The following is an 18,753-nucleotide window of genomic DNA, read 5'->3' as shown; positions in this document are numbered from 1 at the left end:
GGGACATGATAAAAACATTTAAATATGTTAAAGGGTTAAATAAGTTTCAGGAGGGAAGTGTTTTTAATAGGAAAGTGAACACAAGAACAAGGAGACACAATCTGAAGTTAGTTGGGGGAAAGATCAAAAGCAATGTGAGAAAATATTATTTCACTGAAAGAGTAATAGATCCTTGGAACAAACTTCCAGCAGACATGGTTGGTAAATCCAAAGTAACTGAATTTAAACATGCCTGGGATAAACATATATCCATTGTAAGATAAAATACAGGAAATAGTATAAGGGCAGACTAGATGGACCATGAGGTCTTTTTCTGCCGTCAGTCTTCTATGTTTCTAAGATGGCATATGGAGTTTCACAAATGATTGACAGGCTCAGTCCTCATTCTGATTCAGAGGTTGGCAGCTGCAGAATGCCTAATTGGGTGCAGCTCTGCAGCTCTGGAATGTGAGTGTGGGATCGAGTGAAATTATGCTTTCTGCACCTGTGCAAAATCGCACACAATGACGCATGTCCAGGTGCATTTCAGTGATGTTATTTGCTTCTACTGGAAAGGTGATCCTAGGCGTACTGTGGGCAGCCTGCCCCTGTCCACACTTCAAGGGATTATGGGTTCATTAAATTAAAAATTTCATAAAACAGAGCAGGCAAAAATAATGAACAGAAAAAAAATATGTATACGTGTTTATGTATGAGAGAGAAAGAGACAAAAAGAATGGGAGAGAGTGGGTGAGGGAAAGGGAGATTTAGAGAAGGAGGGAAGAAAAGAGTGAGAAAGAAAATGATCTTTCTGTCGCAGACAGACAGAGGCACAGAGCTGAATATCCTCTTCTGACGGGGCTCAGAAGAGAATGTATACATGGCAAGTGTGATTCTCCGTGTCTTTTCAGCTCCATCCTTTTCTTAGAAACTTCCAGGTTTACAATCTTTCTGTGGATGATGTTTATTTGGATGAGGCTGGAATCCCTGTTGCTGACTTTGATATCATGGACTGGGCAGTGTTTCCTAACAAGTCTTCGGCTGGGGTGAAAATAGGGAATATTAAAAAAGAAGAAGTGTCTTCAGAGATCAAGTTCTCTATTGATGAGAGTGTCATCATATGGCCAACTTCTTTTAACCAGGTAACCAGATCTGCCTGTATGTGGATGTTATTATTTGTCCATTCCTATGTATCCATCTGCTTTTGTATCAGTCTTCCCACTTTGATGCAGTCTCTATGCTAATGAAAAAAAAACTGGTGGAAGGAGATGCTATTGTTCAGGGGTGAAATCCAGCAGGTTCTGACAGGTTCTGGAGTGCCAGTAGTGGAAATTTTGAATATTTCAGAGAACTGGTAGTTGAATTTTGAGTTGTTTGAAGAACTGGCAAATGCCAAGTCTGGCTGGCCCCAAAGTGGGGAGCCAATGGGGATTTTGCAGTATCCTTCCTCTGCCAAGCCCACCAGGGCACACTATGCCCACCAAGCCACACGCATAGAACCAGTAGTTTTAAAAAATGGATTTCATCACTGCTATTATTTCTCCTAGATGTCTCCTGGATCGCTAACTGTGGAAATGCTAGCATTGTTCTAGGTTAGTATTTTGGCTAGTCCAATGATGCTTGTTCCTTGTAATGAAGCCAAGGAACCATACAAAACCCTTGGATCCTGAGGAACTTATCTCAGGGCAGGTAGCTCAGTACAGTCCTTGGAGCTCTATCAGCATGATTGCTTACATATATTTTATTATCCAGGTTGATAGCATTCTCAGTGCACTGATGATAGCATCATGTGCCAAAGATTATGTTATCTAGTCCGATAATGAAATGTCTGCAAGGAAACAACCATATCAAAGTACACCAAGGACTCCACATTTCAACCTTGAACTACACATATTTATTCTGTTGGATCTTTTTCAGTGCTTGTTCAAATTGCAAATTCAGAATAGAGCTGGAGTTTCTTCCAGTCTAATTTCCTGCTTAAGTGAGAGACCCTATATTAGTGATGGTGACCCTTTTTGGCAATGAGCGCCCAAACCAGAATGTGCATGCATTCCAGAGTGCCGGAAAGCTGAAGACCAGGTGGCCAGCGTACAGGAATACACTGGAAATCCAAAGACCGGAAACTCAAAGACCAGGCAATGATGCACCAGCCAACTGGTCTTCAGGTTTCTGACACAAGACCAGTTGGCCAGCATGCATGCACATGACAGAAACCAAAAGACCAGATGGCAATGGCGCATGTGCCCACAAAGAGGGTTCTGCGTGCCACCTCTGCATGCTATAGGTTTGTCATCACAGCCCTATACCATTCAAACATGTGGCTGTCAGTCTCTTCTTATTTTTTTTTTTTGATGAAGCATCCGTTTCTGAAGACAGCCTCTTCCATTAATTGTTCTCACTATTAGGAAGTTTTTTCTTTAATTTCAGGTTGCTTCTCTCCTTGATTAGTTTTCATCCATTGTTTCTTGACCTGCCCTCTGGTGCTTTAGAAAATAATTTGACCACCTCTTCTATCTAGCAGCCCCTCAAATCCAGAATGTAGCCACGCGTGACATCATGGGTGTACCTCGGTACACCCATATAACACCTATGCTCCATGAGCTGCACTGGCTACCCATTAGTCTCCGATCACAATTCAAGGTATTGGTTATCACACAGGGTTGGCCTCCTTCTGTCAACTAAGTAATCCAGGTTGGCAGGACTATGGGGGAAGGCCTTCTCTGTGGCCACCTCAGCTCTATGAAACCAACTCTCCCCCCATGTCCATACTGCTCCCACCCTACTGGCATTCTGAAAGGCCACAAAGACCTGGGGAGCCATGAAACTTACATCTGTCATGGCCAATTATACTTACCTGGATTGATTGAGTTATGGGTTTTTTAAATTGCGGTTTAAAGTTTTAGATTTTCCTTATTTGACTTTCTATTTCTTCTTTTTTATTGTATTGTATTTTTATATTGTAAGCTGCCCTGAGTCCTTCGGGACTGCGCAGCATAGAAGTCAAACAAACAAACAAACAAACAAACAAACAAACAAACACTGGAATAGTGTTATCAAGTCCCCCCTGATCCTTCTTTTCTTTAGACTAGCCAAACCCAAATCCTGCAAACTGTTCTTCATATGTTTTAGTCTCCAGACTTTTAATCTTCTTAATTGCTCTTCTCTGCATTTTTCCAAAATCACAACATCTTTTTTGTAATTTGGTGACCAGATGTAAAACCTTGATTATCTTCACATTAAATTTTATTTTGTTGGATAGGGTTCATTGTTCAAGCCTGCCCAAGGTCCTTTTGGATGCTGAGCTTGTCTTTTGAAGTGTTGGCTATTACTGCCAGTTTAGTGTCATCTGCAAATTTGATGAGTTTCCCTTCTACTCCCTGATCTAAGTCATTTATAAAGGTATTGAAGAGTACCGGGCCTTAGATGGAACCTTATGAAACCCCACTGCTTACTTTTTTCCATGTAAATGTTGCATCATTACTTGTACTACTTGTTGAGTGTGGTTGATCAGACAAATCCATCAACTGATGATGCTGTCTATCTCACAGTTTTAAGCGTACAAGAAGTAGGTTGTGGTCTACTTTGCTAAGTATCTTGCTGAGATCTAAGTATACTATATCCATACCATTTCATGGTCTGCAAACAGAAGCATACAAATGTTTTGACAGGAGAATCTTTGCTGCATTTTGAAAGGACTTTGAGATCATATGCTGCAGAAATCACCCAAACACAAATATTTTCATTATGTTTGAGAAAAGGTCTTAAAAGTAACTTCTGAGTTCATGAACTCATCTTTGCATTGTCTTCCACTTTTAAAATGAATTCCCAAACCATACGTTTCCATAATTTTCATTCTGTTTAGAAGGCCCCTTTTTCTAGGTGTACAAAAAGTTGCCTCCCAGGACACACCAAGCTCACAAAAGAAGGAGAACCGGTGTGCTGCTATTACTGTTCTCCATGCACGGAAGGAACAATCTCTATGCAGGAAGGTAGGTGGTTCAAGGATAAAAAAGATACAACAGCCTTCTGTTCTAGAGACAAATACAGCACGGAAACTGCTTTGGTCGTGCTGATGGATGATCTCTGGCAGGCCCGGGACAGGGGCTTGTCCTCTGTCCTGGTGCTTCTTGACCTTTCAGAAGCTTTCGATACCATCGACCATGGTAACCTTCAGTGCCGGCTGGAGGGGTTGGGAGTGGGAGGCACTGTACTGCAGTGGTTCTCCTCCTATCTCTCTGGTCGGTTGCAGTCGGTATTAGTGGGGAGTCAGAGGTCGACCTCTAGGTCTCTCCCTTGTGGGGTGCCTCAGGGGTCGGTCCTCTCCCCCCTGCAATTTAATATATACATGAAACCACTGGGTGAGATCATCCAAGGGCATGGGATGAGGTATCATCAATACACTGATAATACCCAACTGTACATCTCCACCCCATGTCCAGTCAGTGAAGCAGTGCAAGTGATGTGTCAGTGCCTGGATGCTGTTGGGGTCTGGATGGGTGGGTGTCAAAAGACTCAAACTCAACTCTGACAAGACAGAGTGGCTGTGGGTTTTGCCTCCCAAGGACATTTCCATCTGTCCGTCCATTACCCTGGGGGGGGATTACTGACCCCCTCAGAGAGGGTTTGCAACTTGGCCATCCTCCGCAATCCACAGCTAACACTAGAGCACCATCTTTCAGCTGTGGTGAGGAGGGCGTTTGCCTAGGTTTGTCTGGTGCACCAGTTGCAGCCCTATTTGGACCGAGAGTCACTGCTCACAGTCACTCACACCCTCATCACCTCGAGGTTCGACTACTGCAACACTCTCTACATGGGACTTTCTTTGAAACTTCAGATCGTACAGAATGCGGCCACGAGAGCTATCATGGGGCTTTCAAGATCTGCCCACATTTCACCAACACTCCGCAGTCTGCACTGGTTGCCGATCAGTTTCCAGTCACAATTCAAAGTGTTGGTAATGACCTATAAAGCCCTACATGACATCGGACCAAAATACCTCCGGGACCGCCTTCTGCCACATGAATCCCAGCAGCCAATCAGGTCCCACATAGTTGGTCTTCTCCGGGTCCCATTGACTAAACAACGCCGTTTGGCTGGACCCAGGGGATGAGCCTTCTGGAATCAACTCCCCCCAGAGATTCGAATTGCCCCCCACTCTTCCCGCCTTCCACAAAATGTTGAAGACCTATCTATGTCGCCAGGCAAGGGGGGAATAACTATCTTTTTCCCCACCACCAACTTTTTTGACTATAATATATGAGAATGGTGTGATTGTGTAGTAATGATCGTTTTTAATATTTATGGGTTTTAAATTCTTTTTTAAACTTATATTGGATTTGTACTTTGTATATTGTGTTGTTGTTATGAGCCGCCCGAGTCTTCGGAGAGGGGTGGCATACAAATCTAATAAATTAAAATAGAATAAAGTTATTCCAAAAAAGTAGGGTTTTACCATGGTGAAACAGTAAAAAGTAATATTGAAAAAGATGGTAAAAGCTAGAGAGATGCCAGAATTTGAAACATGTATATAAATCCAAGGTCAACCATTAGGAGGCATATATAAATAAATTTTGAAATAAGACATGGAGATGGAACAAATAATCAACTGTATGATAAGAATTCTGAGAATTTAATGCATTAGAAAATTCACAAAAAAATTAAACAAACATAGAATTGAAACCCCAAATATTTTTGAAGTATAATTCTACAAATCGGATACAGAATTGGAACAACACATTTTGTCAGTGATTGTCACATTGGAAGGTGTAATTAGAGAATTTGCCACAATGGTAAAATTTAAAATATATAAAAGTAAATACGTCAGAAGTAACAAGAATGGCTTCCATCCATACCACACATGACACAGAGAATTTAGAACTTTGGAACATGGTTTCTGGAGAGATAGTTTTTTGCTTGGTAAATAAAGAAGAAGGGATGGTGGCAATGTTTTTCTATAATCATTTTCTATTTAATTCATGTTCAATAATATCTTTATGTGTTATTCAATTGTCAATATCCAATGTAAATCATTTCCCTCTAAAGTTCATTATTCTAATGGCAAATATATTTTTATGTTTTTAAAAAATGCAATAAAGAAGCAAAGAACACCTTCACTAGACAGTGAATCTACACCCTGACTCTAGTCAGTTGGTCATGAGATGTAAAATGTTACTGAATCAGTAGATAAAAGGCAATTCATGTTTTACAGATGCAGCACATTGTGAAAAGTGTCCAGATGAACAACATTCCAACAAGAAGCGAGATCAGTGTGTCCCCAAAGTCACAGATTTCTTGTCCTACAAAGAAATTTTAGGTCTTATGCTGGCTATTGCAGCGTTATTTTTGTCTCTAATCACTGCCTTAGTTCTGGGAATCTTCATTAAATACCGAGAAACCCCCATAGTCAAAGCCAACAACCGGGATCTCACCTACATTCTCCTGGTCTCTCTCCTGCTTTCCTTTTTGACCTCCCTTCTATTCATTGGTCAGCCCCATAAAGTGACTTGCCTTCTTCAACAAATCACCTTCAGTGTGGTTTTCTCAGTTGCTGTCTCTTCCTTGCTGGCCAAGACAATCATGGTGGTGGTAGCATTTTTGGCCACAAAACCAGGCAGCAGGATGAGAAAATGGTTGGGGAAAAGTCTGGCCAACTCCATTGTCTTGTCCTGTTCTGGAGTTCAGGTTGGCATCTGCCTTACATGGTTGGGAATCTCTCCCCCATTTCCACATTGTGACTTACATTCTCAACCAAAAGAGATCCTCCTGCAATGTAACGAAGGTTCAGTCATTATGTTCTACACTGCCCTTGGCTACATAGGTTTTTTGGCTGCCATCTGCTTCTTTGTGGCTTTCCTGGCCCGCAAGCTTCCAGGGGCTTTCAATGAAGCCAAGTGGATCACTTTCAGCATGCTGGTTTTCTGCAGTGTTTGGATCTCCTTTGTCCCCACCTACTTGAGCACCAAAGGGAAATACATGGTGGCTGTGCAGATCTTTTCCATCCTGGCCTCCAGCGTTGGTTTACTGGGGTGTATTTTTCTCCCCAAATGTTACATTATTATTCTGAGACCTGACATGAACACTAAGGGCCATCTAATAACAAAAAACAATGAGGGACCTTGATTTTCAAATTATTTGTTACCCAAATTATTTTTAAGATAAAATAGGATAGTTGGAAGTAAAAGCTTTGTTATAGATTTATTTGTTTTATAGATTTTAAAACCTCTTTCTCTCATATGAAGTCTCATTTCTGAGTAATGTAATAAGATATACTAGAGATGTATAAGAGGTCATTTTTAAAAAATTATTAAAAGGAAAATTTAAATATATTAGAGAGCATTATAGAAACACCTTAGATTTATCTAATGTTTAGAAGATACAATTGTTTGGTAATCTTTATGAAGTTTTGATGTGTTTAGTTTTCTTTCTTTTCATATCTTAATGTTATGGGTTGATGTTTTCTTCCTCTGCCTGGGCAATGATTTATTTTATGCCACCACTTATTTTCCCCAGATTAACTGGGCCAATCTGATAGTTGATTTGGGGGTGATGGAGTGTAGTAGCATGGAGGAGGTTATTGATATTTGTTCAACCAATGTAGAAGTTTCTTCTAATCCAAATTCTTTTAATATCCTTTCAGTAAAGAGCATGAATAAATAAGAACAGTGTAATGCTGCTTGTCTCACTTCTTTACCATCATGGAATTATTTCATTTTGCCCTATCTTATCCTGTTCAGAGTCTGGCTTCTTGTGCTGTGTGTCTGTTTCTGATTAGCACAAGTTGATACTGTATGATTCTCATTTCTCTAGGACATTAGTTTATTTCTTTTAATTACTTTTTATTTTAAAAGATGGTTATTGCCACCCATCTTAAAATAATTTGGCCTAGCTTGCAACCATAAATGTGCATATGTAATATTGTATTATATTCTGGAATAAGATAACTAGCCTAAGGCACTTTATGTAAAAAAAGACAGTTTATGCTTAAGAGGTCTCTTGTTTTTTGCCAGCATGGTCATTGAACTCTGCAGCCCTTTTCTCCAACTGCCCTTTAAATATATTCAAATTGACCATTTGAATCAGAGGTGGGTTTCTACCAGTTCTAACTGGTTCTTTAGAACTGTTAGTAGTTCAGCAATGACGTCACAGGGCAGGTTATGTCAATGTCTCTGTGGGCACCACCATTTTTTATTTTGCTTCTGCTGCACACAATTGCATGCACATGAAGTGGGTGTGCATGCACAGTGAAATCCTGACTAAATTAAAAGAGCTGCAACAAGACAAATATATATTTCCCAGTGTCATAGCCACTATCATAGACACATAGTCATAGACACAGGTGGGCTGCTGCCTGGACGGCGGGGGTGTGTGGGGGGTGGGACGCAGTGTGGTAGCAAAAATGGAATACTATCCCAGAGCACTCAATTTCCACTGAAAGTTGAAAGAAAATGCAGGGCATTCTGCATAAGCCACACCCACAGTGTGGTAGTAAAATTTTTGGTAGCCCTTCACCGGTCATAGATCCTGGAAAAGATAATGAAGCAATGAATCCATTAACACCTAGTGAAAAATAAAATTGTGAACACCTACTTAGGTATTAGTCCCTGATGAGTTACAGTTGCCAGATAGAAAAAGGTTTGTTTGTTTATTATGTCAAGTCCATATTGGTAGTATACAAAGATATAACTGTCTATTAGAAGCCAATGTCTTAGAAGAACTTGAACGATTAAAGATAAATAAGGCAATGGGTCCAGATGGCATCCACCCCAGAGTTCTTAAAGAACTCAGATCTGTCATTGCTACCCCCCCCCCTGACTGATTTGTTTAACCAATCCCTGTTAACAGGAGATGTTCCTGAGGATTGGAGAATGGCCAGTGTTGTTCCTATCCACAAGAAGGGCAGTAGAGAAGAAACTGGTAACTACAGGCCAGTTAGCTTGACATCAGTTGTAGTTAAAATGATGGAGACTCTACTCAAAAAGAGGATAAATCAGCACCTAAAAAACAATAACATTAGTTTTAGAAGTAGTTTGTCATGAACCACTGAGTCAAAGGCTTTACTGAAGTCAATGTAAATTACATCTATTGATTTGCCCTGATCGAGATGTGTAGTCCATATGTTTTTGCAGCGAAGGAGTTGCAGGTAACAAGATAATTTTTTTCTGAAACCAAATTGTTTGCTAGAGAGTAGGTTGTTAGTTTCTAGATTTCTAGGGGAGTTAGACAGCACAATTCAGCCAACACAGTCCTATGATGCATACGTGTGTGTGTGTGTGTGTGTGTGTGTGTGTGTGTATGATCCCTATAATGTGTGTGTGGGTACATAGACATAGATATATATGTGTATGTATATATGTATGTATGATGTGCCATATGTGAAATGAATAAATTTGACCTTGATGTTCACAGGTAACACTTTTTAGGACAGTTCATCCTTCTATTTTAGCCTAGAGTAGGGATGTCAAACTTGCGATCCATGGGCCAGGTGAGTCACCTGTTGGCAAGGGTGGGCTACTACCCGGATGGGGTGTGTGTAATGCAGTGGGGTAGTGAAAATGGAGTTCCATCCCAGAGCACCCAATTTGCACTGAAAGATGTTGAAAGAAAATGCAGGGAGTTCTGCATAAGCCATGCCCACAGTGTGCTAGTAAAAATTTTGGTAGCTCTTCACTGCCTGCTGGCCATGCCATTTTAGTGAAGTGGTGAAAGGCACAATACGTCACATGACAACAAGAGTTTTACATCCCTGGCCTAGAGGAAGAGATGATACTATGGAGGACCTGATCCATAAGGGAAAGGAAAACAGCCAATTCCATAAGATACTGGAATAAATAGCAAAATGAACACATTTGGAATGGGTGCCTAATAGAGAATGAATTTGGTTCCTGGATTCTTCATTCAGTATTTAATATTGTGTAAAGGTTCTATGGTACTGTGTCATGTATCTGTACAGACTTCACAATTACAGGTAGGACTTTTTTTCTTATTATTATTATTGTTAGATGTCCCGGGGAGGAAAGTGACATTATTGATCCCATTTCACCTCCCTATTAGTAAAATAAAAAATAAAAAAATTGCAACTTTAGTATTTCAAAAATAGGTTTTTTCAGTAAAGGAAATAAAGCATTTCCTGAACTGTTATTTTCATGATGGTTAAATAAGAATTATGCCAATGAGTCATGAGTTTCCCTCCCCTTCCCAATGCATACAAGTAAATAAAGTCATCAGGAGAGTCAACTGTGATCCCTACAATTATCAAAATTATAATTATTTCTTTTTCTTTCTAGGGACTCCTCCTGATCATTTTGAAACCTATGGATCAATACTAACTAACTCTCATCAATAGATTTTATTAATATTTAATAACTCTGATAAAAGATTTGAAGATCTGGTTCAACAGGACTTCAAGGATGATGGAGAGCATATGATAGGAATTTTGAAGTCAGGATTGCGCAAACCACTAACGTAATGCTGCTCTTTTAATGTGTCAGACTTCACTTCATCTCACAGTGGATCTGTGTTCTTTGGCACAGAGAACTATGCTTTTCCTTAGAAAGCTCTGAGACCAAAGACAGCAGTGCTTGTCTCAGGGAACTACAGAAAATCTCCAACATGATATCTGAAATACTGCTGATGCTGTTTCTTCTGGTGTCCCTCTTTCCCTGTGGCACAATGTTGACCAAATGCCCACTGAGTGTGCGAAAAGAGAAAGAATATTTCAATTACTACAAACCAGGAGACTTCCTGATTAGTGGAATCATATCTACATCTAGTACTGTATTTCAATCATACATTTTCTTTCAACCTCCAAGGAACAGATTTCGTAGGTAACTCCTGAAATGCTCTTAACCCTGGTGATTAATTTTATCTTTCCTTCTTTTTAATATGGATGGCTCCCATTTTCCAATACCTGGTCTCAATCACATTCACTCTCTTCATTTGCTTCAAGGAAAAAGTTTATGCTTAAGGTGTAGACTCTTCACAAAATAGTCTTCTGTGAAGCCATAGATAATCCCTAGATCCCCTTTTAGTTGAAGGTAAAGAAGTGAGGTTCTGTGCCATTTTACATTCCCATTCTCTTCAATGTTTGTTTGTTTGTTTGTTTGCTTGCTTGCTTGCTTGCTTGCTTGCTGTCTGTCTGTCTGTCTGTCTCTATCTATCTATCTATCTATCATCTATCTATCTATCTATCTATCTATCTATCTATCTATCTATCTATCTATCTATCTATCTATCTATCTATATCCATCCATCCATCCATCCATCCATCCATCCATCCATCCATCCATCCATCTATCTATCTATCTATCTATCTATCTATCTATCTATCTATCTATCTATCTATCATTTTCCCCTCAAATGCTTTCTTTCATAAGGTGGCTTCTGTGCAACTTGGCCTCTCAAAAGTTGAGAGTGAAATTTTGCTTTCTGTGGCAGGTGCACTCTCTTCCTATTTAAAAACACGCTTTTGCCAGCAGACCTGGAACCATTGAGTATTAACACTCTGCTCTGACCAGTAGTATGTTACTGGTATTGGATGAATTTTGGATGAATGGATTTCTTTTAATGTTTGGGGTTTTAAGATTTTGTATTTCTTCTGTATGCCACCCTGAGTCCACTGGAGAAGGGGGGCTTATAAATTCGAGTAAATAAATAAACACACTTACTTTTTATCCATTAAAAAGGATTTTAAAAAATCCAAATACCGTGTCAGGAACCTCAGCAAGTGGCTGTGGTATATCTAAAGATTGTGAAAGCATTCTGATTTAAAGAGGAATTAATTTTAGCAGCATTCATTTAATCTGTTTCCAAGAAAAATCCATTTCTAGCATATGGTTAATATTATTTTTTATTTTAATTTCTTTATTTAAGAAAGAACAACACCACAATATGTATATGTGTCACAAAAGAGAAATTAGAGCTTGAGGAATATAAAAACAAGTACAAATATATAGTTTTTGCATTGAACCTCTATCATTATAAGTAGTTAACATCTTAATTAAATAGAAAGGAGAGAACAGTACAACGCATTAATAAAATAAAAAAGAAAAAGTAAAGAAGAGTTAAAGAAGAGAAGAGGAAAGAGAGGAAGAAGAAAAGAGAAAGAAAAGAAGAAAGAAAAAGAGAAAGAAACTGTACATATGTACAACAGAAACAAGTCAACCTCTTTTCTTTGTTGGCTATCATATATCACAGCCATTATAGACTTGTTATATTTCTGTTAATTACTGATATTTTTGTGGTCATTGATTTATATAGGAAGTTTTATCCCATTGTTGATATCTAGTGAGTCACTTGTGTATGGTTTCAACATCGTAAATAGAAAATTCTGTCCTACTATTAGATCTTTATATTTGATGAGGTTGTAGAAATGGAAATTTAAATAGTAAGTTCTTTTGTTGTTCAATCAAGTTTTTGGAGTCTTTTTTTGCTCTACCCAAGTGAATCATTTCTCCCAGGCTTTATACCGTATACGGTTAATATTATTATATGACAGGGTTGGTGAACCTTTTTGGCACTGGGTAATGAAATGGGGGCATGCAGAGCCATATCTCCAGGTACGCGAGATATCTCTCCCATTGCCTTTCCAGGTTCTGGTGCACCAGCTAGCTGGTCTTCATGCATGCAAGAGCACCAGAAACCAGAAGAGGAGCATGGGCAAACAAAGACCAGTTGGTCAGTGCGCATGCACACGCCAGAAACTGGAAGATGAAGTCCAACTGAAATCTTTTAACTTGCAGCATAGAGATGATGAGTTTCGGGCACATCCTACCTTTCTTTTTCACCGTTCATGAGATCAACCAGAATCAAAAGCTGTTACCAAACATCACCCTGGGCTATAGCCTCTATGAGAACTATTTCAATGCGAGGATAACACATGATGTTATGATGGCCTTGCTGTCTAGAGGGCAAGACAATGTTCCAAACTATAGATGTGGAAAACAAGAGAACTTGCTGGCAATTCTTGAAGGGATGAATTCTGAACTCTTTAATTCCATTTCAGCCATGCTGGGCATCTACAAGATCCCACAGGTACGAATGAATATTGAAAGTGAAAATAATTTCATTTTGCAAAATCTTCCAATAGTCCAAAAAGAATACACACTGTACAATGCCATTGTATGTAAAGGACATATGAAATAGCATATTTCCACCAGGCCTTCAAATAATTATTACTTTGTTCTGACATCAATTTTCTCTCTCCCCCCCCTCTCTCTCACACACACTGTGTATGTGTGTGCATGTGTGTATGCCAGAAGCACATATATATTTGTTTTTGTAGATTTTCATGGGTACAGGTATGAAGATCTTGGCATATTCGGGTTTCTTCCTGTATAAGTTTCAGAGATCCCTGGTGATGTTTCGACGAGATCCCACTTGTCATCTTCAGGCTGGTGTTTTTGGCCTTGTGCTAGGATGAACATAGCATGACCTGAGCTGCCTTCCCTCTATAAATATTGATGGGTGGGTGTGGAATGCTGGCTCAGAAGCTGCAAGCTGTGTTGAAACTTCTTGGTGAGTTAGTGGGGTAACACCTGGATTCATTGATGTAATTGATGTATGCTGATTGGTTGATGTTTGTGGATTGGGAGTGATATCCTAAGTAGTTGGAGCCTACAGACTACTCAGCTGTTTTGTAATGTGTGTCTGTGATGTAACATCCTGGGTTTTGGTTTGGCTGTGTTTTTATGGTCTGGTCATGGGCTTATGGTGTTTGTCAGTTTGCTTTGTGTGCATGTTAGAAGGGAGTGCAGCAGTTGGGGGTGCTGCTGTGGTTTGGTTTTTGGATGGTGGTTGTATTTGGTCTGTAGGGTGGGTGTGGGTTAGGGTCTGGTGGGGGTGATTGGTGGTAGTGTCCTGTGTTGTTCTGGGTCTGGTTTCAGTTTGCGTGGCTGGGATCCATTTGTTGATGAGGGCTGGTTTCCAGATGTCTGGCAGGCAGGAGGTATCATCACATTTATTCATATTGTGAGGGTGTTTTTCTATTTCAATGGCTTCCACGATTATTCTTTTGTTGTAGTGTTCAGTTTTGGAAATTAATTTAGTTCTGTCAAAGTCATGAAATTGGACGTGAAATTGATACCTCCCGATTACCAGACAAATCCCAGTAAAAGGGTGTGGCTACCCAGTAAAAGGATGTGGCCACACATACATACATACATGCCAGAGGTCCTCCCTTCCTTGACAGACAGATAGACAGATACACACACTCACACACACACACACACACACACACACCTCTTGGTACATTTCACATCAGTACTTTGATCTGTGATCTTGGCAGAAAGTTGATAAGAGACTACATTTTATAGCTCAAGGACACGTGGAAGAAATTTCTTCTATGAGGCAAAAGCCATTAGAGGTAAGCCCCTATTTTTGTCCTTCATAGCAAAGCAATAGACCATCTTTGGAGTACTGTGTTCAGTTCTGGAGACCTCACCTACAAAAAGATATTGATTAAATTGAACGGTCCAAATATGGGCTACAAGAATGGTGGAAGATTTTAAACATAAAACTTATCAGGAAAGACTTAATGAACTTAATCTGTATAGTCTGGAGGACAGAAGGGAAAGGGGGGACATGATCAAAACATTTAAATATGTTAAAGGGTTGAATAAGGTTCAGGAGGGAAGTGTTTTAATAGGAAAGTGGACACAAGAACAAGGAGCACAATCTGAGGTTAGTTGTGGAAAAGATCAGAAGCAACGTGAGAAAATATTATTTTACTGAAAGAGTAGTAGATGCTTGGAACAAACTTCCAGCAGATATGGTTGGCAAATCCACAGTAAATGAATTTAAACATGCCTGAGATAAACATATATCCATCCTAAGATAAAATACAGGAAATAATAAGGGCAGACTAGATGAACCATGAGGTCTTTTTCTGCTGTCAATCTTCTATGTTTCTATCTTTTTTCTCTTCCATCTTAGATCAATTATGGGGTCATCAGCTACATTCCAGAGCAGAAACATCATTTCCCTTTTTTCTACCGGGTGACTCCAAAACAAGAACCTCCTCAATTGGCAATTGTCAAGCTGCTCCTGCATTTCCGATGGACGTGGATTGGCCTCGCTGCTCCAGACAATGAAAGTGGGGAAAAGTTCAGAAGAATGTTTGTGCCTGAAGCCCTAAAGAAAGGTGCTTGTGTTGCCTTCTCAGAAAGCTTACCCAGGCTTCAGGATGGAGGGGCCAAAAAGCACACCCTTCAATATTTCAGAGACACTAAAGTAAAAACTATTGTTTGTCAACTGAACTTTGAGGCCACATTAACACTAGCTATGATGATACGAAACATTGAAAATAGCGCTATCAATTTTGGGGGAAGAATATGGATTGCCACAGCTTTGTCAGATATAAGTGTGAGATTTTTTTATCAAATAGTTAACCTTCAGCATAACCATATTTTGTTATCCTTCTCAACCCAGAGAAAGAAAAAGACAAGATATTATGATTTTAAATCACATTACATTGCTAGTGGACAGTTTGGGGAGGCAGCATTTCAGTGTTCATATTCAAGCCCCTTGTGGTCTAAGAAAGTTTGGAATATGTGCCTGGAAAAAGAGAGCTGGGAAATTCCTCCCCAGGATCTGGTTGAAATAATCCTATCTGAAGATGGCTCAGGTATTTCCACATCAGTCCAGGTTCTGGCCTTGGTCCTCAGTGCTGCCTTTTTCTCCCAAATGAGTAAGATGAGGATGCGTGTTGGGAACCATCCAACACAACAGATGATACAACCATGGAAGGTAAAACTTAGAACATAAAATAATAGGTTTGGAAGGGAGTTCTTCTTCTATCCCACAAACTAGATCTTTTTTTTGTATTTATTTGTTTGTTTGTTTGTTTTACTTACTTACTTATTTGTTTGTTTGTTTGTTTGTTCGTTCGTCCGTCCGTCGGTCCATCCGTCCGTCCATCCATCCATCCATCCATCCATCCATCCATCCATCCATCCATCCATCCATCCATCCATCCATCCATCTATCTATCTATCTATCTATCTATCTATCTATCTTATCAAGCATATCAGTGATGGTGATTTATCTTCGAGTGCCAACAGGGAAATTTACCATATTTTTCAGACTATAACACACACCAAGATCATGAAGAGGTAAGTAAGAAAAAAGTTTTTATCCTCCCAGCCCCCTCCCCCCTGGAGCACTTTGCAACCCTTTCAAACCTTCTGCACACCCTGATTTTTGCAAAAACGGGTGAAAACAGGCCCATTTTTGCAAAAAATGGGGCATGCAGAGGGTTTCGGAGGTCTACAGAATGCTTCTGAAGGCTGGGGGAAGGGACAAACACCTCAGTTTTTGTGAAAAACAGGCTGTTTTTTTTCCAAAAATAGGTGCAAGGGTGGGACTTTAGGAGGCCCAAAATGGCTACATTCAGTATATAAGATGTACTAACATTCCCTCTTTTAGGGAGGGAAATGGTGCATCTTATACTCTGAAAAGTATGGTAATCTGAATAGAGGTTTCAGTTTAGAAAAATAACTTATATGTGATTAACATTTTTTTCTCTGGGGAAAAAAACCACAATAACTGCGCTTTCAATTGAACAAACATTTTATTAAAATGTAAAACTTTGCATTTGGCATGCTTTTTATTAATGTGACTTTTGCTGTTGTATGCCCGCTGATAATTTGTCTAATCTTGGCTCATATTCTATAAATTTGAGAGCAACACATGCATTACTCAGGTCATCTATAAGTCTGCTTTTGGTGTCATTTTTATATGATTCAAAACAGAAAACAGCTACTCACAAGCATAAGATGATCCAAACAAAGTAAGGAAAGCAATCCTAATTGCTTTCATTGACTTAAAATCATTTGCCAAAGATTCCATGCTTTAAGGATTTAAGGATTTAAGTACAGGTAACTGTGTTAGAATGAACTGTCCTGTGTCATCCCTTTCTATCTTTTCAAATGTTTCATGCAGGTCACAGAATTTATTTTTCCAGGTAGCGCTTTCTTAAAATTACAATAGCGCCATTTCCAGATTTTTTAAAATCTAACCAATTTAAGTAGGAAAGATTAAGTTCTTTAAATTTGGCTTTACCTGGAGAAGTAAGGAAACACAGGGTTATCTCCATTTTATAGAACTGTAAAAATCTTTTACTAAAATTCACCCCTGGAGCTGCTACAATGCTAGAAAATGCCTTGTAGATTTCCTGATGGCTTGTAAGATTGTCTGCAAATATTGTAGAATTTTCTAAATGCATGTTTAGATTTGGAAAGTGTTTGGCCTGACAGGCTGGCCACGCAACAAGGTAGTATACAAACACACAGAGAGTGAGGATTACGAAACTCGAAATTATATTGCTGTACAAATTGGCTTAGAGCCACAATGACTGCAGAGGAATGATGGTTTACGATCCAAAGGTTAGGGCTAACGGCTCAAGCCGGCAACAAATGTCTTTTAAATGAGCTTCTGCAAAGTATTCACTTGACTGGGTTTCAGATCAAATGTTCAACAACGACGCTTAAATGTCTCAAGATTCAAAAGTCAGCTGAGGAATTCTTGTATCCTCGTCCCTGTTACCTGCCAAAGGATAACTCCAACGCAGCTTCTCACAAGCCCTCCCTTTTTGAAGCCTGCTGCAAGCTTTCCTAATTGCTTCTAGATGTGCTTTAGAATCTTTGTCTGCATCTGCGTAGCTGCTCCTGGCACCCTAACATTGAGGATGGGGTCATCCATCACCCCCCTCCTCATCTGACCCAGATGAGGCTTTGACTGAGGATTCTACACTCTGTAGGAGCCTCTGTCTCTCAGGCACCCTCCACTTCCACCTCTCCTTCCCTCTCACTTTCTGACTACTCTGCAAGCCAAACAGGTCTCCGATGATCCGACAGACCCGGCTCCTCTAATTCAAAATCAGTGACCAGAGGAGCTGGCCATAAACCAACCACAACAGAAAGTATTTCAGCTGCCCACTTTCAAGGTCTGTTTAAAAAACTTGCAGTTTTATCTCAAATGTTTTGATTTCTCCAAACATCTTTTCTGCTGTTTTCCCATAACCTTGTAGTTTTTTGTTCAGTACATTGAAGTGTACTGTAAAATCTGTAAAAAAACATGAAGTTGGTGAACTAGGCATATCAATGAGCTGTGGATATTTCTGCCCTTTTTCATTCCTAAACAGCCTCATTTCAGTCAAGCACGCTACAAATCTCTGCAGCACTCATCCTCTGCTCAGCCACCAGACATTACTGTACATAAGTAAACAATTATACTGTGCCTCAACCTCCTCAAGAAGTGTTTTAAACTGTTGATAATTCAGAGCACAAGCCATGATGAAATTCACAATTTTTGTGACATCCTTGAGGACATCTTTAATTTTTTTCCCTTGGCACAAAGAACTGCTTGATGTATAACACAATGGAACTGAATAACTTTACGCTTTATCTCATTAACAATTAACTATATGAAACCAGATATTGCCCTCACCATAGTTCCTCACTTTTCCTGCAATAAACTCCTGTCTTTCAGTTGCGCCAAGTTCAGCAACATTTTTGTGGTTGATTTCAAAGTGCCTTCTGACACTTGATGTGTGACACACAACACTTTCATTACACAAAGTACATAATGCTTTCCCACTGCATTCAATCAGTCCAAATAATTCTGTCCAAGCCTCTTGGAATAATCTTCCATTATCTGCTTTCACTTTTTTTTGCTTCACTCCTTCTGGGGTATTCAAGACTTGGATTCTACAAAAACACAATTTAAAAAAATAATGAGGCATCCAATACAAATCTATCCCTGTACCAGATATAGCTAACA

At 39.5% G+C, this 18,753-nt stretch overlaps 1 protein-coding gene across 1 annotated transcript; it reads left to right on the top strand.

Moving 5' to 3' along the window:
- Positions 1-340: 340 nt before the first annotated feature.
- Positions 341-7,098, top strand: LOC139159363 (vomeronasal type-2 receptor 26-like). The gene is made up of 4 exons (XM_070736683.1): positions 341-447; positions 908-1,121; positions 3,842-3,968; positions 6,188-7,098. Exons 1-4 carry the CDS (start codon positions 341-343, stop codon positions 7,096-7,098), a joined length of 1,359 nt encoding a protein of 452 aa, XP_070592784.1.
- The last annotated feature ends 11,655 nt before the right edge of the window (positions 7,099-18,753 follow it).

Source organism: Erythrolamprus reginae, chromosome 2 (assembly GCF_031021105.1).
Source record: "Erythrolamprus reginae isolate rEryReg1 chromosome 2, rEryReg1.hap1, whole genome shotgun sequence".
In the NCBI taxonomy this organism is placed as follows: domain Eukaryota; kingdom Metazoa; phylum Chordata; class Lepidosauria; order Squamata; family Dipsadidae; genus Erythrolamprus; species Erythrolamprus reginae.
Note: the sequence above shows the minus strand (reverse complement) of the source record. Positions and strands in the feature narration are given on the sequence as shown.

Excerpts from the sequence above, each read along its gene's own strand:
- LOC139159363 (XM_070736683.1), top strand. The coding sequence starts at position 341 with ATGGCATATGGAGTTTCACAAATGATTGACAGGCTCAGTCCTCATTCT. Across the intron at positions 448-907 it reads CAGCTCTGCAGCTCTGGAAT|AAACTTCCAGGTTTACAATC; the intron begins GTGAGTGTGGGA and ends TCCTTTTCTTAG. Across the intron at positions 1,122-3,841 it reads GGCCAACTTCTTTTAACCAG|AAGGCCCCTTTTTCTAGGTG; the intron begins GTAACCAGATCT and ends CATTCTGTTTAG.